This window comes from Drosophila ficusphila, unplaced genomic scaffold, assembly GCF_018152265.1.
Source record: "Drosophila ficusphila isolate 14025-0441.05 unplaced genomic scaffold, ASM1815226v1 contig_286, whole genome shotgun sequence".
Classification (NCBI taxonomy): Eukaryota; Metazoa; Arthropoda; class Insecta; order Diptera; family Drosophilidae; genus Drosophila; species Drosophila ficusphila.
Genome location: NW_025064189.1, coordinates 1,301,242 through 1,327,301, shown reverse-complemented (window position 1 = coordinate 1,327,301; position 26,060 = coordinate 1,301,242). Strand labels below are relative to the sequence as shown.

The 26,060-nt window shown below is 41.4% G+C and overlaps 2 protein-coding genes across 2 annotated transcripts; one reads left to right on the top strand and one right to left on the bottom strand.

The window, feature by feature from the left end:
- Positions 1-41: 41 nt before the first annotated feature.
- Positions 42-15,399, top strand: LOC108086947 (hemocytin). The gene is made up of 27 exons (XM_017184059.2): positions 42-376; positions 1,184-1,279; positions 1,362-1,535; positions 1,595-1,642; positions 1,802-2,191; positions 2,253-2,380; positions 2,437-2,532; positions 2,678-2,875; positions 2,983-3,149; positions 3,206-3,363; positions 3,423-3,577; positions 3,641-4,243; positions 4,361-5,479; positions 5,684-6,577; positions 6,640-7,188; positions 7,466-8,785; positions 8,854-8,932; positions 8,990-9,239; positions 9,302-10,049; positions 10,152-10,637; positions 10,696-11,202; positions 11,271-11,754; positions 12,013-13,790; positions 13,846-14,058; positions 14,125-14,580; positions 14,641-14,897; positions 14,955-15,399. The coding sequence occupies exons 1-27, from the start codon at positions 270-272 to the stop codon at positions 15,078-15,080; spliced, it is 11,586 nt and encodes a 3,861-aa protein (XP_017039548.1). The 5' UTR covers positions 42-269; the 3' UTR covers positions 15,081-15,399.
- Positions 15,400-18,472: 3,073 nt separating this feature from the next.
- Positions 18,473-25,946, bottom strand: LOC108086945 (alanine--glyoxylate aminotransferase 2-like). Its single transcript, XM_017184058.2, has 4 exons — positions 25,673-25,946; positions 24,420-24,538; positions 19,948-20,182; positions 18,473-19,829 (listed from the first exon to the last, which is right to left on the bottom strand). Exons 1-4 carry the CDS (start codon positions 25,759-25,761, stop codon positions 18,788-18,790), a joined length of 1,485 nt encoding a protein of 494 aa, XP_017039547.1. The 5' UTR covers positions 25,762-25,946; the 3' UTR covers positions 18,473-18,787.
- Between the last annotated feature and the right edge of the window lie 114 nt (positions 25,947-26,060).

The window sequence follows — 26,060 nt, the reverse complement described above, 5'->3', positions numbered from 1 at the left end:
GGCGCTCCGGATCCACTAGCATCATTAGTCGTGATCGCGAATTCAAACCGTCAAGTTCAGTGGATAAATAAAAAGTGAAAAGTGCTCTACAAAGGAGTGTTAATAATATAAACCCAGGATAAAGCAAGGATTAACAGTGTCCGAAGGATATAGCAAGGATAATCGGATTATCAGTGTCCTTGCAGAAATGGATTACCAGTGTTAAATAGCAACAGGATACTCCTGTTTTTCCTAAGTTAAGCAAACATAGTTTGCTTCTGACAAACAGAATGTCAAATAAAGTGATTTCATTGTCCTTGTGGCTGCTCTTAATATCCTTTGTGTGGGCCGAGGATGGAGACATTATCATGAAAGATGAGGATGATGAAGATATAAAGTGAGTGAGCGGACAGAAAAATGTGAAACTAAATAACTAGTTTAAAAATGGCTGATCTGTTTAACTAACGTACAAAGGTGGACATTTGTATTTGTAAAATAACAATCGAAAACAAACCTTGATTTGAAAAATTAATAAAAAAAAGCATTATTTTTATTCCGGATCCCCAAGAGTTAAATTTTGTGTGTTTTAGAGACTGTGCACATGTGAAAAGAGCTTACTGTGAATTTCTGGATTAAAGCGTATTTTAAAGCCCTTCTTCTAATATGTTAATTAAAATTTTAAAGTGTATATCAAGGACTTTTTCGAAATATCTATATATAACTGGCTTGATTTCTTTAGGACTAAACGACACATTAATTTTGTTTAAGTCTTAAAAATGTTAATTAACCTTAAACCGTCCAAGGGTGTTTTCTAAAATAAATATATCTCAAACAAAGCTTACGCACCAAAAATGTCTTTAATTTGAAATATCTATATCCTTATACAGAAAATTTAAGTTGCATACTCCGAAAATCTAATATTCTTAAAAAAAATAGCTAAAATATTACTTTATCAATATTACGGGTTAGCGGACTTTAAATTTCGTTAAAATATTTCACCACTCTGGAATACAATCATTTCTTTTTTGTGAATTATTTTAACTCTGTATAAAATATCTTGAAAATTCCTGCCCAATCGTTCCATATTTGGAGAAACTTAGATATAACTTCCTATCGCACACCAATACAAATAATAATAAAATGTTTTTCTGCGCAAAAAGCTGTGTATCTCAATCTTCTACAAATTTTATTTTGCAAAATGTAGTCCGCTGGATCAAGCCGCACCGGAAGCCGTCGATAACGAGAGTTCCCGCAACGAGCGCCACGTTAGCTTCAGGGTCCTGAAAGCCCCCCCAGTTAGGTAATGATAAATCGGAACAAAGCGCGATAAACTGCCAAGTTCAGCGGCAATTATATAACTGGATTAATCATGTTACTTATAGTGCTGCCTACACTTATGGCGCTTCGGGAGGAAGCAGTGGAGGATATAGTGGAGGCTATAGTGGAGGATATAGTAGCGGTGGAGGAGGATATGGCGGTGGTGGAGGATATGGTAGCGGTGGTGGAGGTTACGGCACTGTTATAAGGACATCTCAAGCAGGAGGAGGTGGCCTTAAGTAAGTTCAAATTAATAGCAACATGAATGAACATCCTTTAATAAAACTTTTCCTTGCAGAGGAGGACTGCTAACCAAAACCTTAAACATCTTTGGCCTTGGAAAGGGGTAAGAAGAATTTTTTAATGGGTTATATGTAGATTTAGTTCAGAAAATGTTAATTGTTCTACTTAAACAAAATGCAATACTCCAAAATTGATGCACAACTGTGATATAACCCTTAAAGTATGCTATTTTCGATTTACTAAATGAAATTTCATACAACAGCCAGGCAAATTTCTACGGAGCAGGTGGCCAGTATCTGGCGGCCTTTGGAAAGTGCTCTGCTCTGCAACTCCCAGTAAATGTTCAATCCGAGTGCAACAATGGAAAGTGCAAGGTTTTCTGCCCAGCTGGTTACAGTTTCGCCCAGAATGTGCAGATCCTGGAGATGTTCTGCAGCAACGATGGCTGGATCATTGGCAACTCTGTGTTCACCCAGGTGCCTCCCTGCCAGGCACAATGCAATCCGGGTTGCCAGAACAACGGCATCTGCATTTCCGCCGGAGTTTGCCAGTGTCCGGAGAATTATTATGGACCATTGTGTCAGCAGAAAAAGTCGGTATGTGCTTCCATTCCAAAGGCGCCAAAGAACTCCAAAATGTCCTGCATGAACAAGTGAGTTTGAATAGGATGATATGGTATATAATATATTGGTTTAAACGATATTTTATTGCAGTATTTGCCACGCGGAGTGCATGAGGGGATTCCAGTTTCCAGATGGCAGTGGCATCACCAACATTGAGTGTCGAAATGGCCAGTGGATTCACACCAAGACGGGTCTTGCCAAAACTCCCGATTGTGCTCGTGGGTAACTCTACTATTATGATGGAAACTTTTCTGATTTTAGCACGTACTTTCAGCTACTTGTGCACCCGCCTGCCAGAATGGAGGACAATGCATCAGCTTCAATGTCTGCCAGTGCTCCAAGATGTTCCGCGGTGCTCACTGTCAATATAGTAAGTGTATTTATATATTTCAGGAAAAATAATCAGAACAATTACTATTAACTGTTCCTAGCAATTATTATTATTTGAAACTTTACAAAGCGTTAAATTTTATATAGATTTTTGTAGAGCTAAATCTAATGATTTCATTTTATAGATGTGGATAGTTGCAATGTTACCAACACCAATTTCAATGGAAACTATAAGTGTGCCTATGAAATGGAGGAGGCTCGTTGTACATTCAGCTGCCCTCAAGTGCCAGGATTGCAGATTCAAGGCCGCATTGATATAGAGTACAAGTGCAACTATCAACAAGGACAATACCTTCCTGCTCCACTTCCAAAGTGCATATTCCGTAAGTATAATATGAAAAACATAAAGAAAAGTTTGCTTTACTTTAAAGTTGATTTCCTTTAAAGAGTTGAAAAGCTTCAAAGATATATTCTTAAATCTTTACTTCAGCTCCTGGCTACAAAATCCGATCCACATCCTCCTCACGCGATATAACAAAACAAATTGGTGGAGTTTATCAACACGGAATGAGTGGTGAAATGGCTTACGAAATCCAAACCGAACGCCAAAAACTTTTGGCTTTGCTGGCCAAATACAGAGATCTCGAAAGAAGAAGTGTAAGTTTACTTTAAATTTAAATAATTCTTCGACTGCTAATAATAAAATTAATTAGGAATGGTGGTCTTCGGAGGAAACTGTCGTCACCCTTAGCAGTTATTCCTTGTACCAAAGCAACGATTTGGATATCGTCATTGATAAAACACCGCGACCTGCAATTTGCACCACTTGGGGTGGTATTAACATGAAGACCTTTGATGGTCTGGTCTTCAAGTAAGAAATAATGGGTTGAATAAATAAATTTCCGATTTTTAATATCTTGTTCTCCACAGGGCACCTCTTTCGTGTTCTCATACACTGATTACAGACAAAGTTTCAGGTACTTTCGACATTATCCTGAAGGCTTGTCCATATGGTTCTGGTTATGGTTGTGCCCACACATTAAAGATCTTGTGGCAATCCGTGCTGTACACCTTCGAAAATCTAAGTAAGAACCTATATAATAATCTGCAGGTATCTTAGAGAAGTAATATATACACAATCCAAATAGATGGCACCATGCAACTCAGCACTCCCATTAAAAAGCTACCCATGCCTGTTCAGGTGATGGGCATGAAAGTAATGCCAGTGGCTCAACATGTGCAGATCGATCTGGAATCCGTTGGCCTTAAGTTGGACTGGGATCACCATCAGTACGTTTCCGTGCAGGCTGGTCCTCAAATGTGGGGAAAAGTGGGAGGTCTTTGCGGCTCCTTGGATGGGGATATCAACACGGATTTGACTTCGAGGACGGGCAAAAAGTTGGAGACTGTAAAAGCATTCGCGGATGCCTGGCGTGTCGAGGATCACAGTGAACTGTGCCAGGTGGAGAACAGTGCTGAGTTGGAATTCGGAGTGGATTCATGTGAGCAAAGCAAACTCCAAAAGGCTGTCTCCGTTTGCGAGCGACTGTTGGCCAACGAGAAACTGGGTGATTGCATCAAACCCTTCAACTACGATGCCCTAATTCGCACCTGCATGGCTGACTATTGCAATTGTGCCAATCGAGAACATCCAGAGAGCTGCAACTGCGATGCCATCGCCATGTTGGCCAAGGAGTGCGCCTTCAAGGGCATCAAGCTGGAGCACGGATGGCGGAATCTGGAGATTTGTCGTAAGTATAAAAACATATAAGTGGTATATTAAATAAGAATACATATACGGCCATTTAATTATATTATATATAATATAATTAATAATATATAAAATTAATTTACTTTTCTCCTATTAGCAATTAGCTGTGGTTTTGGACGCGTTTACCAGGCCTGCGGACCCAACGTGGAGCCCACCTGCGAATCGGATTTGGCCGTTGCAACTTCGAGGGGCACTTGCAACGAGGGCTGCTTTTGTCCTGAGGGAACCGTTCAATACAAAGAGGCCTGCATCACCCGAGAACTCTGCCCGTGCTCCCTTCGCGGCAAGGAATTCAAACCAGAATCGACGGTCAAGAAGAACTGCAACACGTGCACCTGCAAGAATGGACAGTGGCGTTGCACGGAGGATAAATGTGGCGCCCGCTGTGGGGCAATTGGAGATCCGCATTACCAGACGTTCGATGGCAAGCGGTACGATTTCATGGGCAAGTGCTCCTACCATCTGCTGAAGACCACGAACATGTCGGTGGAGGCGGAGAATGTGGCTTGTTCGGGAGCAGTTTCGGAGGGTATGAACTTTGCAGCTCCCGACGATCCATCGTGCACCAAATCGGTTACGATTAGATTTATTTTACGGGATGGTACTCCATCGGTTATTAAACTGGATCAGGGTTTAACCACCGTGGTCAACGACAAACCCATTGCCAAGCTGCCAAAGATGTTGGGTTTGGGCGAAGTGCTCATCCGTCGAGCGAGTTCCACTTTCTTGACCGTGGAGTTTGCAGGTGGCATTCGCATTTGGTGGGATGGAGTTTCGCGGGTTTACATCGATGCTCCGCCTAGTTTGCGTGGCCAAACGCAGGGTCTGTGTGGCACCTTTAATTCGAACACCCAGGATGATTTCCTGACTCCCGAAGGAGATATTGAAACGGCAGTGGAACCTTTTGCGGACAAGTGGCGCACCAAAGATACTTGCGAATTCAAGGCGGAGACTCATCAAGGACCGCATCCCTGCACTTTAAGTCCGGAGAAGAAAGCTCTTGCGGAGAAGCATTGCGACTGGATTCTGCAGGATATCTTCCAGGACTGTCACTTCCTGGTCGAACCAGAGCAGTTTTATGAGGATTGCCTGTACGACACATGTGCCTGCAAGGATGATCTTACAAAGTGCTTCTGCCCCATTTTGTCTGCCTACGGAACTGAGTGCATGCGACAAGGAGTTAAGACAGGATGGCGTATGACGGTCAAGGAGTGTGGTGAGTATTTATATTTAATAATAATAAAACAAAAAGCTTGGATAAATAACCAAAACAATTTAATTATAATGGGATGCATACCCTTAAATCGGCATTATATTTATTTAAAATATTATATGTTATAATATATTTGAGCACTGAATTAAATCACTTAATATTTTATTACCTACTATTAAAAATTTTTTATCTAAATTCATTTCCCAGCTGTGAAGTGTCCCATGGGTCAAGTTTACGACGAGTGCGGCGATGGATGTGCCCTCACCTGCGATGATCTCCCGAGTAAGGGATCCTGCAAACGCGAGTGCGTGGAAGGATGTCGTTGTCCCCATGGAGAGTACGTCAACGAGGAGGGCGAGTGTGTGCCGAAGCAGAAGTGCCACTGCAACTTCGACGGCATGTCCTTCCGTCCAGGATACAAAGAGGTTCGCCCGGGTGAGAAGTTCCTGGATCTTTGCACCTGTACGAACGGAGTGTGGGATTGCCAGGATGCGGAACCAGGTGACAAGGACAAGTACCCTCCTTCGTCGGAACTGCGATCCAAGTGTGCCAAACAGCCCTTCGCCGAGTTCACAAAATGTGCTCCCAAAGAACCGAAAACCTGCAAGAATATGGATAAATACGTGGCCGATTCTTCGGAATGTTTGCCAGGATGCGTTTGCATGGAGGGTTATGTCTACGATACTTCCCGTTCGTCCTGCGTCCTGCCAACTAACTGCTCCTGTCATCACGCCGGAAAGAGTTACGATGACGGTGAGAAGATCAAGGAGGACTGCAATCTTTGCGAGTGCCAAGCTGGCAATTGGAAGTGCTCGAAAAATGGTTGCGAATCCACGTGCAGCGTTTGGGGAGATTCCCATTTCACCACCTTTGATGGTCATGACTTTGATTTCCAAGGAGCCTGTGATTATGTCCTTGCAAAGGGAGTTTTCGACAATGGCGATGGCTTTAGTATTACCATTCAGAATGTTTTATGCGGCACAATGGGCGTCACTTGCTCGAAGTCTTTGGAAATAAGTTTAAGTGGTCATGCTCAAGAATCGCTGCTTTTGAGTGCGGATTCCGCTTACAGCATTGATCCAAATAAGTCGCCCATTAAAAGTAAGTTATAAATACATTTAAAAATATATATATTAAACTTATATTATAAACTTTCCTTTCAGAACTTCGTGACAGTGTCAACTCGAAAGGTCACAATGCCTTCCACATTTACAAAGCTGGTGTCTTTGTGGTTGTGGAAGTGATTCCCCTGAAATTGCAAGTCAAATGGGATGAAGGCACTCGAGTTTACGTAAAACTGGGCAACGAATGGCGCCAGAAAGTCAGTGGCTTGTGTGGCAACTACAATGGCAACAGTCTGGATGACATGCAGACACCTTCCTTGGGTTTGGAGGCCAGTCCAATGCTATTTGGTCATGCCTGGAAACTTCAGCCTCATTGCTCGGCTCCAGTGGCTCCCATTGATTCCTGCAAACAACATCCAGAACGTGAAACCTGGGCTCAATTGAAGTGTGGAGCCCTGAAGTCGGATCTCTTCAAGGAGTGCCATGCTGAGGTTCCCCTGGAAAAATTCTGGAAGCGCTGCATCTTCGATACTTGTGCCTGCGATCAGGGAGGCGATTGCGAGTGTCTTTGCACTGCAATGGCTGCTTATGCCGATGCCTGTGCTCAGAAGGGCATCCACATTCGCTGGAGATCGCAACACTTTTGCCGTGAGTAAAAAAAATATAATGAGCTTGAATTTCTGATGCTAATATAGATCATTGAACACTCTACGCGTAAGCTTATTTTATCTAGTTAGAATGCAATGCAATCTTGTTTAACGATATTTAAAGTTAAATTTCACTTTATTTTTTTTTTTTTTTTTAAACTTATCCCATATTTTTGAACCACGCGAGTATCTTATTGCAAGTATCTTATTTCTCTATCTTTTAAATTTCAGCCTTGCAATATGATTTTAACTTCATCCCATATCTTTTATATATGTAGCCATGCAATGTGACCCAACCTGTTCGGACTACAAGGCCTGCACTCCAGCGTGTGCGGTGGAGACCTGTGACAACTTCCTCGATCAGGGAATCGCAGAGCGCATGTGCAACCGGGAGAATTGCCTCGAAGGATGCCACATTAAACCTTGCCAGGATGGATTTATCTATCTGAACGACACCTACCGCGAATGTGTTCCCAAGGCGGAATGCAAACCGGTTTGCATGGTGAAGGAGGGCAAGACTTTCTACGAGGGTGACATCACGTATACGGATTCGTGTGCCACATGTCGATGCTCCAAGCGAAAGGAGATTTGCAGCGGAGTCAAGTGCGAGGTGCCCGTGACCACACCCCGTTTGGCTCCTTTAATTGAAGGCACCACCATGCCTCCTCTGGCCACCCAAAACCAGACCAAGTGCGTCAAGGGATGGACGCGATGGTGCGACAAGGATAAGGACACTTCGCACAAGGATGTTCGACTGAACGATGAGGAGAAGGTTCCCCGTTACGATCGCATGGAGAATGTCTATGGAACTTGCCTAAAGGAGTACATGACCAAGGTGGAGTGTCGGGTGAAGGACACCCATGAAAACCCCGATCAAATGGACGAGAATGTGATTTGCAATCTGGAGGAGGGACTAAGATGCATTGGCAAGTGCCACGATTACGAATTGCGTGCCTTTTGCCAGTGCGATGAAGAACCCGAACCGGAAGCACCCAAACCCACTGAGAAACCACAACTTGGACTTTCCTGCGATACTGGAATTGCGGAGTACAAGGAATTCCCCGGAGATTGCCACAAATTCCTGCATTGCCAACCCAAAGGAGTCGAGGGAGGTTGGATTTATGTAGAGCAAACCTGCGGGGAGTTCATGATGTTCAATCCAACGATGTTCATTTGCGATCACATTGCCACTGTACAAGAGATCAAGCCCAATTGTGGCGTGAAACCCAAACCTGAACCCGAACCGGAACCCATTAGAGAATGTCCTCCCGGAAAGAGGAAATCTGAGTGCGCCAATCAATGTGAACACACCTGTCATTATTATGGCAGCATATTGAGAAAGCGAGGTCTCTGCCAAATTGGCGAGCATTGTAAGCCGGGTTGTGTGGACAACCTGCGACCGGATTGCAATAGTAAAGGAATGTTTTGGTTGGATGAGGATACCTGTGTCCATGCCGACGATTGTCCCTGCATGGATAATGCTGAGCACTATGTTCAGCCTCATAAGCCAGTTGTTGGGGAGTTTGAGGTGTGTCAGTGCATTGACAATACTTTTACTTGTGTGCCCAATAAACCAGAGCCAGTTCCCAAAGGAGGAGGTGAGTACTTCACAGGGATTATAATAATTTAAGATTGTAATATTTTAAAATATATTCTTTAATTTTAGATGAAGAAATAGATATCGTTCCTTTGGTTCCTATACTCCCAGTTACAGTCACACCACCACTACATTGTTCTCCAGAGCGGTAAATCAGTTGATTATTAATATTTAATTACATTTTAAAGAGTTATATTTTTTTCAGACTCATTCCCAAGATAGAAAGCCCTGTATTTTTACAACCCGACAGCGTCTTTAACGCCAGTTCTCAATTGGCCCCAGAACATGGTCCTAAAATGGCTCGTTTAACCAAAGATCATCCAAAGGGCAGTTGGTCACCCAGTATTAACGATCAAATGCAGTATTTGGAACTGAATTTCGGCAAACCAGAGCCATTCTATGGTGTGATTATGGCTGGTAGCCCTGAGTTTGATAACTATGTAACCCTGTTTAAGGTGAGTTATTATTTAAGCTTAATATATACTTTATTTTATTTCCTTTTAAATTATATTTGCAGATCCTTCACAGTCATGATGGAGTAGCCTACCATTATCTGGTTGACGAAACAGAAAAGCCACAAATGTTCAATGGTCCCTTGGATTCCAGAGCTCCAGTAAAAACACTCTTCAAGATTCCCATTGAAGCTAGTTCCCTTCGCATTTATCCTCTTAAGTGGCACAACTCCATTGCCATGCGAGTGGAGCTTCTCATCTGCGGAGATAAAGTGGAATCCCCACCAGTGCTCCCGATTCCAACAATACCACCCATCACAGAACATCCACCTCAATTGGTTGAGCAAGAATGCATCGATTTAATGGGCGTGGATGAGGGTAAGATGTATCAGGATCAAGTTCAATCGAGCAGCTTGTGGCACCAACCAAATCAGGGCAAGAAACCACAGCTTCTGGAGCTGCTAAAATTATCAACACCACATGCTTGGCGTCCACTTGCCAACAGTCAAAACGAGTTCATTGAGTTTGATTTCCTGGAGCCACGGAATATTTCTGGATTTGTTACGAAGGGAGGTCCCGATGGATGGGTCACTGGCTACAAGGTGATGTTCTCCAAGAAGAAACCCACTTGGAATACTGTGTTATCTCCTAATGGACAACCACGCATCTTTGAGGCAAATGTCGATGCAGAAAACGAGCGGAGACATCATTTCAAGAAACCCATATTGACCCAGTATCTCAAAGTTGTGCCAGCTTATTGGGAAAGAAACATAAATATGCGGATTGAACCACTGGGATGCTTTTTACCATATCGTAAGTTTTTCATCAGAACTGGATCTGCGTATATATCGCACTTTGAACTTATGATATGTTAAAACTTACACTAATTTCTACAAAATTATTATTAAATTTTAGCTGAAATCCAGCGACAAGTTCCTGTGGAAGAAACCAAGCCCACAAAATGCAACATCTGCGATGGTGTGACTCCCACTAGTTCCTCCTCCGATTGCCAATGCAAGGATCAACTTTTCTGGGATGGCAACAACTGCGTTCAGCACAACCTTTGTCCTTGTGTAGAGAACTACATTACCTATCCGATAGGCAGTAAGTTCGAGAACTCAGCCTGCGAGGATTGCGTTTGCGTACTTGGCGGTCATAAGAATTGCAAGCCGAAGAAGTGTCCCCCTTGCCAGGATGCCAAATTGCGTCCTGTCATCACTAGTGATTGTTTCTGCAAGTGTGAACCCTGCCCCAAACACCAGAGATTGTGTCCATCAAGTGGAGACTGCATTCCGGAGATTCTTTGGTGCAATGGAGTTCAGGATTGTGCCGATGATGAGGATGCCAGTTGCAGTGATTCGTTCACTGTGGAGCCAGAAATTACGAGGGCAAAGAATCTGAGTGAGTTTGAGATTGATGTATTAATTAACAATATTACAAATTCATTTTTTTTTATTAGCTGAAGTCATCACATGTCCCAAGCCAGTTTGTCCACCTCAAATGAAGATTAAAATCACGGAGAAAAAGTTTAGGAAAATGTCCAAGATGTTTACTTTCTCAAAACAAGTATCCATAGTGGATGATGGATTGACTATAACAAAGACCAAGTTCATCTCCTCCAAGGAGCAAATTCTGGCCATGCCAAATCAGGAATTGGATTTCCATCAGGAGGAGCAGTGCGATGAATTCACTTGTGTTCCCATTCCCACCAAGAGTGTCGATAAAAATGAGACCATCACCTGCACGGAACCAAAGTGTCCTGAAAAATACGACGTGGAGTTGGATATGAGTACGGCCAAAGTGGGAGATTGCCTTAAGTACACCTGTGTCCTGCGTCCCAATAAAGATGATGTGTGTGAAATTAGTGGCAAGAGCTTCACCACCTTTGATGGCACCATTTTTAAATATGGACCTTGTAGTCACATTTTGGCTAGGGATATTTACAATAGCAGTTGGTCTATTTCAGGTAAAAATTTGTATTCTTTACATCTTAATTTAATTAAATTTTAATTTTTAAATTTAATTCTTTTTCAGTTCACCAACAATGTAACGATGAATCCCGCAAAGTCTGTCACAAAGTAATCACAATTCAGGACACCGAAGCTGGCAACGAATTGATTTTATTGCCCCATCTGAAGCTCAAGTTCAATGGCTATGAGTTTACAGTTCAACAGTTGATTAATTCACCCATTTGCAAGGCTTCATTTGTGGTCTCTCAACCAGGCAAGACCCTTCTAGCCGTTTCCACCAAATATGGTTTCTGGGTGCAGCTCGATGACATTGGAATCGTGAAGGTTGGCATTTCATCCAAGTTTATGCGAACTGTCGATGGTCTGTGTGGTTACTACAATGGAAATCCAAAGGACGATAAGAGATCACCCGATGGTCAAATCATTCCGAACACAGAGAAATTCGGAGATAGTTGGTATGACAAGAAAATTCCCAAGGAGCAGTGCGGAGATCTCAAGTGCTCGAGAGAAATGCAGGCAAAGGCTTTGCAGCTTTGTAATATCATTCAGTAAGTACTAAAGAAAATTTAGAATTGTAAATTGTACCTAAAATTCTGCAAAATCCAAGGGGTTTTTTAAAAATTATATATGCAATGCAATTTAAAAATTTAACATTGATTTTAAACCCGAAAAGTTTTTCAATTTGAAGTAAAATGGCTCAGATTTAATGAACATTTTTTAAAGGATGATAGGTTATTAACGTGATTTCTTGAAAGATATTTCTGAATCAATTTTACCCCATTTGATCTGTTTCTTTTTTTCCACAGCCATCCAACCTTTGCTCGCTGCCACAAGGCCGTCAACTACAAACAGTTCCTTAACAATTACTGTGTGGAAGCTGCCTGCAACTGCATGATGGCCAACAATGGAGACTCGGCTGCCTGCAAGTGCAACATCCTGGAGAGCTTTGTGAAGAAGTGCCTCAGCATGAACCCACTTATTCAGTTGACCACCTGGAGAGCCGTGGCTCAGTGCGAGATCAATTGCCCTGCGCCATTAGTTCACACGGATTGTTACAAGAGGCGATGTGAACCATCCTGCGATGCGGTTCATGGTGACGATTGTCCAGTTCTTCCGGATGCCTGCTTCCCGGGTTGCTATTGTCCCGAGGGAACTGTACGGAAAGGACCGAATTGTGTGCCCATTTCCGAGTGCAAGGACTGTGTTTGCAATTCATTGGGAGCATCCAAGTACATGACCTACGATCGCAAGAGCTTCAGTTTCAATGGAAACTGCACATATCTTTTGTCGCGGGATGTGGTGCTTCCTGGTGTCCACACTTTCCAGGTTTATGTTAGTATGGATGATTGTAAGAAGCTGGGACAACCTACTCCTGTTCAGGGAGGCAGTTGTGCGAAGTCCTTGCATATTCTGAATGGAGATCATGTGATTCATGTCCAACGCGTTCCAGAGAAACCGAAAGCCCTTCAAGTTTTGGTTGATGGATTCGAGGTGAAACAGATTCCCTACAAAGACAGTTGGATTAGCCTTCGCCAGATTGTGGGCAAGGAACTGGTGCTCTCTCTTCCTGAATCCCATGTGGAACTCACAGCCTCCTTTGAGGATTTAATTTTCTCCCTGGGCGTTCCAAGTATTAAATATGGCAGCAAGATGGAAGGACTTTGTGGCGATTGCAATGGCAATGCAGACAATGATCTTCAACCCAATCCGGCCAAGAAAAAAGATGGAGTAGATGTGATTGAAAGCTGGCAAGCAGATGAACCAAAATTGGGTTTGGTAGAGGAATGTCTAAGTGAGGATGTTCCCAAGGAGCAGTGCATTCCCCTTCCACCGGATAAGGATCCCTGTCTGCAATTCTACAATGCCGAGCTGTTTGGCAAGTGTCCTTTGGCCGTGGATCCCATTTCGTATGTCTCCGCCTGTCAGCAGGACATCTGCAAGCCTGGAAACACTCAGCAAGGAGTTTGTGTGGCTTTGGCTGCCTACGCAAAGGAGTGCAATCAACATGGAATCTGCACAAACTGGAGGAGACCACAACTTTGTCCCTATGAATGCCCAAGTGATATGGTTTATGAGCCATGTGGTTGTGCCAAGAATTGCGATACCGTGAAAGCCTTATCCGAATTCGATGCAGTAAGCCTTAAAAACCAGGCTGTAGTTCACACTTTGAAAACCGATGAAATGTGTTTGAGCTCGGAGCGATTTGAAGGTTGTTTCTGTCCCCCTGGAAAGGTAATGGATGGTGGCAAGTGTGTCCCCGAAATTGCCTGCACAAAGTGCGATGATGGCCTCCATTTGCCTGGCGAGAAGTGGCAGAAGGATAAATGCACTGAATGTGAGTGCAATCAAAATGGAAAGACCTCCTGTGTGGAAAAGAAATGTCAAGTGGAGGAGAACATCTGTGCCGAGGGCTACAAACCCGAGGTAATTGTTAAGGTGGAGGAGTGCTGTCCCAGATATCGATGTGTTCCCGAAACCAAGGATCCTGCTAAGTTATGTTTGGCTCCATTGATGCCGATTTGTGGACCAGGACAATATAAGAAGCAGAAGAATGATATAAACGGATGTCCACAGTACATATGCGGTAAGTCATATTTAAACCTTATAATTTCTTTACTAATTTTTTATATTTATTTAAGAATGCAAGCCCAAGGATCAGTGTGAGATTATCAAACTGCGGGAATTGCTGCCAGGCGAGGTTATTGTTAAGATTGAAGAAGGCTGTTGCCCTACTCAGAAAATTGACTGCAAGCCAGAGTTGTGTCCCCAGGCTCCACTTAATTGTAAAGAGCGATTCTATGAAGTCAAGACTACGAAGGAGCCAGGATTGTGTTGTCCCATACACAAGTGTGGTAAGAATAACGTAATTTAATCTCAGAAAGTTAACCCATTTAAATAAATATTCCTAATTTTTTCAGTACCTCCCAAGGACCTTTGCATTGTTCAATATGAACTCGATGAGACCACTAAATTCACCAAACAAGTGGGTGATAAATGGACCCACGCCAAGGAGGTTTGCAAACAGGAGACGTGTTCCTACGGACCCGATGGAAATGCCCAAGTGGTCAGCACTTTGGAGCAGTGTATCACGGATTGTGCCCCAGGATTCAGCTATCAGAACTTGGACAAAACCAAGTGCTGTGGCAAGTGTGTTCAGACAGCTTGTGTATTTGAGCAGAAACTCTATGAAGCGAATGCAATTTGGAAAACGGAGGACAATTGTACTACCTACAGCTGTTTGAAGAAGGATGGTCAGTTTTTGGTTACCACAGCAAAGGAGGTTTGTCCGGATGTGGGAAGCTGCCTTTCTCATCTTTTGTATCAAGATGGCTGTTGTAAACGTTGTAAAGCAGAACCTTTGGTTGAAGATAAATGTAAGTAGAACTCTATATACTAACTAAGCATAATCTAATATAATTATTTCCTCTTTTTAGCCACTTGTTTGCCTGTTTCCTTGGCCGAGTCGCAAACAAAGGAGATTCTGAAGTTCCCCGCGCAAGGACATGGAATCTGTGTGAATGCCGAGCCCATTCAGGGATTCACTGACTGCGAAGGTGCCTGTTCCTCGGGATCGAAGTATAATACACTCACCGACATGCACGAAAAGTTCTGCACTTGCTGCAGCATCAAATCCTATACACCGATCTCTGTAAAAATGATTTGCAAGGATGGTCACACATTCACTCAGAAGGTTTGTAGTTTCTACATTTTAATTATCCACTCAATTTAATGAGATTTTTCCTTTTAGCACGAAGTGCCTTCCAACTGCGGTTGTTCGCCATGTTCGGAGTTCTCAAACCCGCCGATCGATGTAAGAATGCAACCGGATGTTCAGTCGCCTTTGCTGAACTTACTCGGCAATCATTTGCACTGATAAGTTATAGTTTGCTCGAGAGTGATTGAATTATGTTTAAGTACATCGAACATTTACAATAAAAATTAAAAAAAAAAAAAAACAAGGTAATTCATTTAAAACAAGAAAAGCTTATACGCAGTCATCAGTTGATCCAAATGCAAAAAGGCTAGAAAACATCAAAGCTATGACGATTTTTCTATACATTTTCCATATTTTTGCCATATGAACATATGACAGCTATATGATATAGTTGCACGGTTGCCACTTCGAGCATTTTTAATAAGCCAAAAAAAAGATTAAAAATGAGCCAATTTGAATAAAAAGAGCCAAATTTGTATTTATTATTTTTTTAACTTTTATTATAAAAAAGTCATATAAAAAAATAAACAAAAACATCACAACACATTTTATTGCAATGAAACTAAGGATTACTTGGTAATTTAAGTAATTCTGACATATGTTCAGAGCTACCATACCAGCGGAATAATTTAGTTTCGATCTGGCACTTTTAGATTTCAGACATTAATCGCTTTTATAATTGCACAAAAAAAAATGCATAAATTTAAAATATTTTGTATCGCTATTAGCAAAAAAGAGACAAATTCAATAAAAATGGGCCAAAGAGCCAACGAGAAAAAAGAGCCAGTTTTGGCTCAAAAGAGCCAAATCTGGCAACCGTGTATAGTTGTCCGATTTATATAAAATTTAATTTGTAATTCAAAAGTCGTTAGAAAACTCTATATTCCTAAAATGGTGCATTTCTAATGAAAAACAACGATGTTATAGTTTTATTTCCGTTATTTCTATATAGCGTTTTTTATTGATATATTGATATATTGATATATTGATATATTGATATATTGATATATTGATATATTGATATATTGATATATTGATATATTGATATATTGATATATTGATATATTGATATATTGATATATTGATATATTGATATATTGATATATTGATATATTGATTGGTTTAGTAAGGAGTTAACACACCTTAGGAATGTAAAGTCCAGACTTTATAAAAAATATAAAATTTCAGGTTGTCAGTCTGTTTTTGGAAAATACATAAGAGCTCGGTCAAACTTTACCGTGCTTAACGCTCAGTGTTACAAAAATTATTTAGTCCGTTGCAGGTCCCAGTTCTTACGGGATCCCAAACAGTTCTATAATTTTGTCAACACTAAGCGCAGATCATGTTCCTTTCCGCCTTCGCTTTCGTTTGAAAGTAGGACGGCTAACACTGATCAGGCAATAGCCGATCTGTTTGCCCAATTCTTTCAAACAACTTACTCAACAGTGTCTCATTCAAGTGAGCAATATTTATACGCAATACCTAAGTCGAACCTAATATTTCGTCCCACCTTAAACGAAAGCTCCCTACTTTTGGATCTTCAACGTGTTACACCAGTTTACTCCCCAGGTCCTGACGGGATTCCTGGGTGCGTTCTTAAACACTGTGCAAATGCATTGTGTAAACCCCTTCTCAAGCTGTTTACCCTATCCCTACAAACTTGTCAGTTTCCCCTCATTTGGAAGGAGTCATTTGTCATTCCCCTTCATAAAAAGGGAAGCAAGTCGGATGCTTGCAATTATAGAGGTATTTCTAAATTGTCAGCAATTCCAAAGCTTTTCGAACGTGCAGTAACCCCCCACTTGCAGCACCTTTGTAGATCAATCATATCTCCATGCCAACACGGATTTATGAAACGCAGGTCTACCACAACAAATCTTCTAGAGCTCACATCCTTCGTGATAGATGGCTTTAAAAATAATTTCCAAACTAATGTCATTTACACAGACTTCAGTAAAGCATTTGACTCTGTAAATCACTTCCTAATGATTCGCAAACTTGACATGATGGGGTTTCCAGCAGATCTTTTAAGTTGGATCTTTAGTTATCTCAGTGGCCGAACTCAAAGAGTCCTTTTCAAAAATTCCTTAAGCGGTCTCCTCAGAGTTACCTCTGGTGTACCACAAGGAAGCCATCTGGGACCATTACTTTTCACTTTGTTCATTAATGATCTTCCATCGATCATTACGCATTCCCGCGTACTTATGTACGCGGACGACGTAAAACTCTGTCTGCAGTATAATGATTGCTCCCGTCATTTAAGCCTTCAGGCAGACCTAAACAATTTTCAAAACTGGTGTCACGACAATTTACTAAAATTAAACAGCTCCAAATGCAAGCTGATGACGTTCTGTCGGGTCAATCCGCATAACGTCACCTATTCGCTAAGTGGTGGTGCCTTGGAAAGAATAGCGCTTGTTGACGATCTTGGCGTCCTATTGGACCCCAAACTTAAATTCACTCTGCATATTTCGAGCATGGTTAATAAAGCTAGGGGAATGCTTGGATTTATTAAACGATGGTCGAAGGAATTTGAGGATCCTTACGTTACCAAGGCTTTATTTATATCGTTGGTCCGGCCAATCCTCGAGTATGGGGCACCCGTTTGGAGTCCTCAATACGGAGTACATGCTGATCGCATTGAATCAGTACAAAAAAACTTTTTAATTTTTGCACTACGCCGCCTTAACTGGAATGCAAACCTATTCCTACCCTCATATTCGCATAGATTGCTCCTCATTAACCTGCCCTCCCTTACTAACCGTAGAACGATGCTTGGTACTGTATTTATTCATAACCTTATACGTGGTGATATTGACTGTCCTAATTTGCTGAGTAGACTAAATTTCTCGGTACCAAGTAGATTAACTAGAAATTATGTTCCTTTAGTTTTAAATCAGTGTAGACGTAATTATAACGTGCATGAGCCTTTCAGAGTACTTTGTTCTGACTACAATAGACTTTTTCCTATTTTATCCTCTTCTGACTCTCTGCAGCTCCTTAAGCAATTAGTTTTAACATTTCTGGCACAAAATTAGATTGCTAAATTTAAACTTAAATTAAATTTAAAATTTTTCTTCGTTTTTAATTTTTTTTTCTTAATTAACATCGCGTCAAATTTAACTTTTCTTTCGCGTCAAAATTATCGCGAATCGTGCCGTACGTTACACGGCGGTCGCCCCTCGGTCGGTTGGGCGGGAAAGTGGGCCGTGGGACTACGCGCGTAAAAAAAAAAAAAAAAAAAAAAAAAAATATCATGATATATTGATATATCATGATATATTGATATATCATGATATATTGATATATGATGATATATTGATATATCATGATACCCTTGGGTATCAAGGGTATAATGAAGTGGGTGCAAAATTGTTAAAGTTATGTGCTCTAAAACTTTAAACATTATTGAACAAAAATAAACATCATCCGAATTATAACATTTTCAGGTACGCAACTTCAAAATCAGGGGTGTAATGGAATAGAATGTATAAAGATACTTTAGAAGAGCGTGCATCTATGAATTAAATATAATATTAAAACGCCAAAGATATGATATACAAAAAAAAAGTATATTTATACTTTTCAATAACACTTTTAACATATTTATACTTAATGTAATCAAAACTTGACGTATACATGTAACAATGGAAGAAATTCGTTTTGGGCTCCCTACGTTTCTAGATACTAGAAGATAATTGACGAACATAATAGGAGTTAACGGGTAAATGGCACTAAATCTAATCAAAATCAAGTTTTGGGGAGAGTGGAATAACTTAAATATCCTTGGTGGCTAAAGCTATTTTGTGCCCGGGCGGAGAGGCATTGATGGAGTTGGTGGCATTGGCCAACCAGCAGCCACTTCCTCAGACGGACTTAATAAGGCGATCCTGTCGCTCGAAGAGCTTCGTTTTGTTGGCCAGTGTTTCGGCGGCGGTGGCAATAACCCCACTGGTGGCTGCCATTGCGGCAGATGTGGCACTGGCCAATCGATCCTGCATCACGGCGGTCAGGCATTCCCTGAAGGCCAACAGGAACTCATCGGCATTCTCGCGATTGAAGCACATGGGAGGCTTTAGCTTGATCACATTGTCATTGGGTCCATCGGAGGAGACCAGCACTTTGTGCAACTGCTTCATCCTGTTGACCACCCAGTGGGCGGCCTTCTTATCCGGAATGCGTTCCTCTCGATCCTCAACCAGTTCAATGCCCACGAAGAGTCCTGCGCCGCGGACATCGCCAATGCACTCGAAGTCCTGCTTCAATCGATTGCATTCATCAAGGAGATAGTCTCCCAAAACCAGAGCCTTTTGCTGCAGACCCTCCTGATCGATCACACGCATCACAGCATTGGCAATCGCACAGGACACTGGGTTACCACCATAAGTATTAAAGTAGGCCACTCCGGTGGCATGGAAAGCCTGAGCGATTTCAGGAGTGGTGACTACCGCACCCACTGGATGTCCATTGCCCATCGGCTTGGCCACACACACAATATCGGGCACAACGTTCTGGGTCTCGAAGGCCCAATAGTGGCTACCCACTCGTCCGAATCCCACTTGCACTTCATCCGCAATGCAAACTCCTCCGGCGGAACGAACTGCATCGTAGACGGCCTGGAAATATCCAGCTGGTGGCAAAATCTGGCCACCACAACTCTGCAAACTCTCGGCAATGAAGGCGGCCACGCCCTCTCCCTTGGCCAATTGCTTCTGGCAGATCTCCTCGATGGGTTGGGCATATATAGCAGCCATATCTGCATTTGGATACATCTTATCCGTGAACTTTCCGCCGTAGATATCCGGGCAGGGAGCCACGTGGACGTAGTCGGGCTTGGCTTCGCCACCAGGTTGGTTGAACTTGTAGGGAGAAATCTCCATCACCGATTGCAAGTGACCGTGGTAGGCACTGTAAAAAAAAGGAAATATAATTAGTAAAAGCAAACAACAAATAGTTTAAGTTTGCTTTAAATGAAATACATTTTTTAAGCTCATTTAAACTTTGAGATTGTAGAAACAAAACTTACTGGTCAAGAGTAATAACATCCTGTCGCTTGGTGAAGTTACGGGCCAGTCGAAGAGCCAAATCATTGGCCTCTGATCCGGAATTGACGAAGAAGCACACGGACAATGGTTCCGGCATTTTGCTGGTCAGTGTACGAGCACACTGCACAAGTTCATCATGAAGAAAGCGGTTATTCGTCGAAATGGTGGCCATCTGCAAGGCTCCAGCTCGCACCACTTCGGGATGACAGTGACCCACTGCAAAATAATAAAGAAAAAAACATGTTAATAAGACACCCTATAAATAAACATATCATAAATAAGTTTATTATCGAAACTTTAAATTCAATCATCAGTCATACTTAAATACCATTGCAATATTTCTTTTGGGAAACACTTATTTTTATGAAATAAAAATGTATCTTTATTGCTCAATTGTCTGCATTACTTTAATCTACTTTATCATAATCATTTTATTGAATTAGGCCAATTATCTGCAAATTGATAACACATTCATTTTATTCCCCATGGCAAAAAAAACTAGGTCAACAACATGCTTATTTTTATAGTAAGTAGAGTAAGCTCACAAAGCAGTCTCCTTAATATACAACTTACTATTTTTATTATTTTTTTATTTTATTTTAACACTCCCACGTTTCTTTAATCTATGACTGGAAATACCAAGATCGAAGTTCAATTTGTATATCTCAAGATGGTAAGCCCCACAAATAAACGTTTTGTTAATTTCCAAGTGCCGATATCGAGCCCACTGAAGATTACCAAATCTTATTTATAGATCTGCCAAAATGCGATAAGCTTTGGGTAATTCCACCCACATAATTACTCGCCGCCCGAAACGTGCCTAAAAATAAGCGAGCCGCGCACGTGATTGCCCATAAAAATATCCGAACGTTTGCGCATCGCACCGCATGAAGCGAATCCGACAAATCGGACGAATCTGACACGACGATACTGAAAATAGAACGCTTCCAGACAGGCCCGGATCCAATGTGGATGGGCGTCGCCACTTGTATGTTTATAATTTGCCCATAGGCCCCGACGGATGGGCGATAAGGCCCCGAATCCATAACACTCCGCTCCAGTCGACAGATTGCGTCGTTTTGGGGGTCAACTACTCGTTTTGCGATTGCGTTTCTAATTCCGTCGAGTACGCTCACAATTAGTATTTGGACTCGGAGTCGCGCCTTCTGATAAGGCGTAGTGCTCCTCCACAAGTCGAATATCACGTGAAGTACACGCGATGCCTTCACGTTTTTAGTTTCTATATCAGTGCCCTGAAATTATATAGCATTATATGGCGGTGCTAATTCCGTTGCGTTCGCCTGCTGATTAGGTTTGCAATGAGCAGTGACCATGGGGGAGTCTCTAGAGTCTAGACATTGGATTCTAATTTTCTCGACTCGACAAGAGTACAGTTATGCTGGAAAACTAACTAACTTTGTTCAGTAAATATAGTCAGTGAAGTAAGGAAACTTCTTTAAGATATCTTACTTATAAAGATTTTAATGCATTTTTTTTAAATAAAATTAATTTGTTTATTTATTTAGGGAATCTTTTTCTGATCATAGGATTTCTTTGGATTCCTATATTGCTAAAAATAATTTGAATAATTTTCCCATTGATCTCAAGTCTTTCTATTCAGCTAAACAACCTTTCTTCTGTAGAATTTTCAGTGATATCTATTTATCTTCCGCCTTCTAGATTTTTGTACCCAAAAACGTGCGAATTTATTTGCTTTTCGCGACATTGTCGCCAATCTACAAGTGGCTGCGATGACATGCTTCCACTTCCACTTGCTCTCGCTTCTATATCGCCTGTTTGTCCGACTTTTCACAGCCCGCAGACCAATGGTCCCGGGTGGTTTTCCCATTATCTGGTCAGAATTTTCCACTCGCAATGTGTGCTGAGTGGCACAGCTGATTGCTCAGATCCCGAAGGAGAGGAGAGGGAAAGGGGCACTACGACAAATATTGGAACTAGACTACGAACACAGATGGTCGGATGGATGGGCAGACTGTACGCATTGTGATGGACTCTTCCCCGGGGCGGCAACCCCGCCCACTTTCCGGATTGTGCTTAGCCACTATCTCGAGTACATTTCCACTCGCACGAGACGTTCACATGTTGCTGCTTTTCCGAGGACCGGAGTAGAAAAAGTAGCACGAGATTACGCGGAACGTGGTTCAAGTTTCATAACAACTTGTTATTCCGATCGGAGATCGTCAACACGTGCACTCGACGCCTTATCATCGTTATAGTGCCAGTTCCATGTTATGTTTGCTTGCGGACTGATTTCCAACTTTGTTGTCGATGACTTATAGCCATGGGTTACAAGCCCCTGCACGAGTTTTGTATTACGTTTTTGGGAAGGAAAGGCAAACTATCAGTGTAATAATCGTAAAACCCGGACGAGGCTAACTGCGTTTTGCGATCGTCGGCGAAATGTGCAAATACTTAAGTGGGTCATCCTATACTATTAAGAGGCACACATTAACTCGTTTTAATATTTAGGGGTAGGCACTAGCTGAATATCAAAAAATTAAAATTTTTTAAAATAATTGTTTAATGTTATCTGTCAAAAAATGAATTTATTTTAAAATTTTATCTGAATGATATTGAATTAAAAATTGTTATAATTATTCACAAAAATCCTTTAAACTATCGCCAATTTAAGGAAGATTTCAAACCGAATATTTTTTATACTGAATGCTTGATTTATTTATTGATAAATAATGAATTATTTATTGATTATTGATTGCTATGTATCTGAAACCAAACCCTTAGTTAAAAAATATTTCCCTTGATAACATTCAAAGGTGTAAACACCATCCATCAGGTGACAATCTCCAAACTGTAAACAAATTTACCTTTTGCCCCCAAAAAAGATAACCCTTATTGGAGCCTATAAATAGGGCTGAAATTGGTTCAGGCTAATGAGCCCCCAGCTTGGATGGAATTACTAGAAGGGGTGCTATTATTAAATAGTAGAGCATGGTAGGCGTTATCAAGTCCCACCGGATTTCCAATTCTATTTCATGATTTTTCAGTACATTTGCAATGCCAATGGCCTCAGCTTATCAGCATTAATCCAGAGCGGAAAAGTTATTAAATAAAAAAGGGGAGCATCATACAAATAGTACTATACTATAAATAACTAAAGTAGATCACCTGTTTTAAGAGAATTACTATCATCACTTTGAACTGTCAACTTCTATCTTGCACAAAGCATTTAGGTTAATAATCTCAAAAAATTTGATAAACTCTGCCAATTGTAATGCATTATCTATGTTTTTTTTTTTTTGAGGAAATTCCTGACGACTCATGCTTGTAAGCGGAAAATTCCGTTGTAGGAAGCGTTTTGGAAAAATACAAACAAGACGCAAACAATTTGAGTACCCTGGAATCAGCAAATTGGCAAATTGGTCGCCGACGTCAATCCTCCTTATTGTTGTTGTTATTGTGTTGGGCCACCGCTGCTGATAAGTTGATATGGTTAGACTGGATTTGACTGGCCCCCCTTGGTGATGATATATGAGTACGTAATACTTGTTGTATTTTTTTATACGCAAATGCGCCCGTGGCCATTTGTTGTTATTGTTATTGTTATTGTTATTGTTGTTGTGATTGTCTTGATGACACTGTTGTTTTAATCACCAGTTATTGCTCTGGGGCTCTGTGTCGGGGCCCGAAATCCGAAATCAGAACCAAGTGGCCGGCTGGCCAGGCCCGCCCGCCGGAATCGCCATTCCCATTCCCATTCCGATTCCCACAGGCAGCATCTAAAATTGCCGGTGGGCGATGTGATAAGGCTGACTCAGTCGCAGTGGGGCTTTCAATCGGGGCCTGAACATGCCGCCGACGTCTGGCCTGCCGCCATTCGTTCTATATCTATATCTATATACGTGAACAATGTACAATGTGGGGCCCAACCTTGAACTTGTTGCCAAATGCGAATGGGCCGCCCATTCCACCCCAAAATATATTCCCCATGGCACATTTAAACTTCTCACTTTTTTGTACGGCCTGCACTTTGCATCTGGGCATTAGCTATTAGGCGGACGTGTGCCGCTTCTAATCAGCGAAAAAAACAAATAGGATCTGGCATCAGCCAAGTGTCGACGACCAGACGGGGGTCCAAAATAATCGTCATCAGGCCCCGGTTCCAAAATCGCCGCCTAGGCAATCAAGCAATAGAACTTAGCAACTACTTAGCTGAAACCCATTTCTTTGGAATTTTTTCATAGCAGAAAAGGGGGTGTGAAAGATGGTGTGATATTAAATACGTGAGTTTTCCTATCTTCTAAATTATTTTTTCTATTTAATAATCTCATTCCATAAATATTTCCAGAGGAAACAATATATTTTTATATTTTTTTTATATGTTTCTTCTTTCATATTTATTTTCTGGGATTAATATATATATTTATATATTTCTTTAATATGTTTTTTTAGTTTTAGTAAATAAAAAACTTACCATGTGCCACGTTATTGATACAATCCAAGTACCGGGTGCCTTCCTCATCGAACATATATTGACCTTGGCCGCGTACAATTTTCAGGGGATCGGAGCGATAGAAGAGCTGGCAGGCTTGCCTAAGGAAAAATTAAAAAGTATTAACTAGGTAACACTAAACTCATAAACCGCTAATTTGAACCATAAAAAAAAGCGACAAAGTAAAATACAGTGACGTGAGTGGGACTTAAGTTACAATATTAACCGGGGCCTATTTTCGCAGTTCACAAGTGTCCGTCATAAGCGTACTTATAATCACTAAGATTATTCACCGTCCCACTCCCGAATTAAATGGTTATTGTATTTGTGTTTGTCAGACAAAAATAAGGCGTCTTGCCGTGTTTGATAAACATTTTACGGTTGACTTTGGGCAAACAAAGAAAACGGGAATATACAGCTGCTAACAATTTAAAGCGGTGCAAATAAATGCACTTTGATCTTGAAATTAAGAAATTCGAAATTCAAGATTATAAGCAATTTACTTTGATGATTGCCTCAACTTTAAATTTAAACCGAACCAAATGCCCGATTATTTAAAGCAATATCATTAGTATAGTTAATATATTATGAGTGATATTGCGAAATTCAAATTTCAAATAGCCCAATGACGTACATTCATATGACATCGCGGTCATAAAGAAACAAGCCCCAATTTTAATTTAATATGTATATAATTTTATCGATCAATTTTTTATATATTTTTTTGATTCCCGAAGGCAGTGGAAAGTTTGAATAAACCTTTGACCTAGTTATTAGCTCCTATATTTGTTTCTAAACAATTTTAAAGCGAACAACAATTCAGAATATCCTCATTTTCTTTGCAATGCTTCTATAATTATTTTTGTAAGCCTTCTAAATTAGGCTTCCTATTATTTGGTACTCTGGCGATAAAAATCAATAAAGCCCAATCTAAAAACAAAAACGCCGCTGCATGTTTTTGTTTCCCTGTGCTCTTGTACACTTTTTTGTTATATTATTTTGTTGTGTGGCTGCTGTTGGCAACAGTGCCAAAAATACAAGAACATCATGCGCTGGGAAGCAAGTGCGTGCGAAAGAGAGCGAATGAGCGATGAGTGGGCCGAATGGGGGATGCCGCCAGCCTGACCTTGACAGCCACGGCAAATTCAAGGCAAGGTCGCAGGCTCACGACCCGGACCAGGGATTACGGCTAAGAGATTACGGAATAAGGACTACGGAAGGATTGGATGGCTTACCCGATGTGCTGGTTGCGCAGCTTGATGGTCTCGGTTTTGCTCAGCTGCTCGCTGGCAACCAAGTTAATTTGTTCGTGGGCAAAAGGCATCTTTACTTTTATTTTATTTTTTAACTTTGCAAGGATACGCGCACTTTTTAAACTTGTTTAGGATTTTTTGTTGTGAATGAACCGGCTTTGGAGGCTGGAGTCCTGGCAGGATTCTTTTGGCTGCTGGACAGTCGCTGTTAGGCACGGTCGCCTTTAACGTCTTGTTTGAAATTGTTGCCGACCCAAGTTCCGTTCTCGCTTATAAACACAAAGTTCGAATTGTGGTGCCGTCTCTCTCTGAAATTTCGAACTCGCTTGCGCCTATCGATTCATCGCAAGTGAGGCGATTTGGGCGCGAA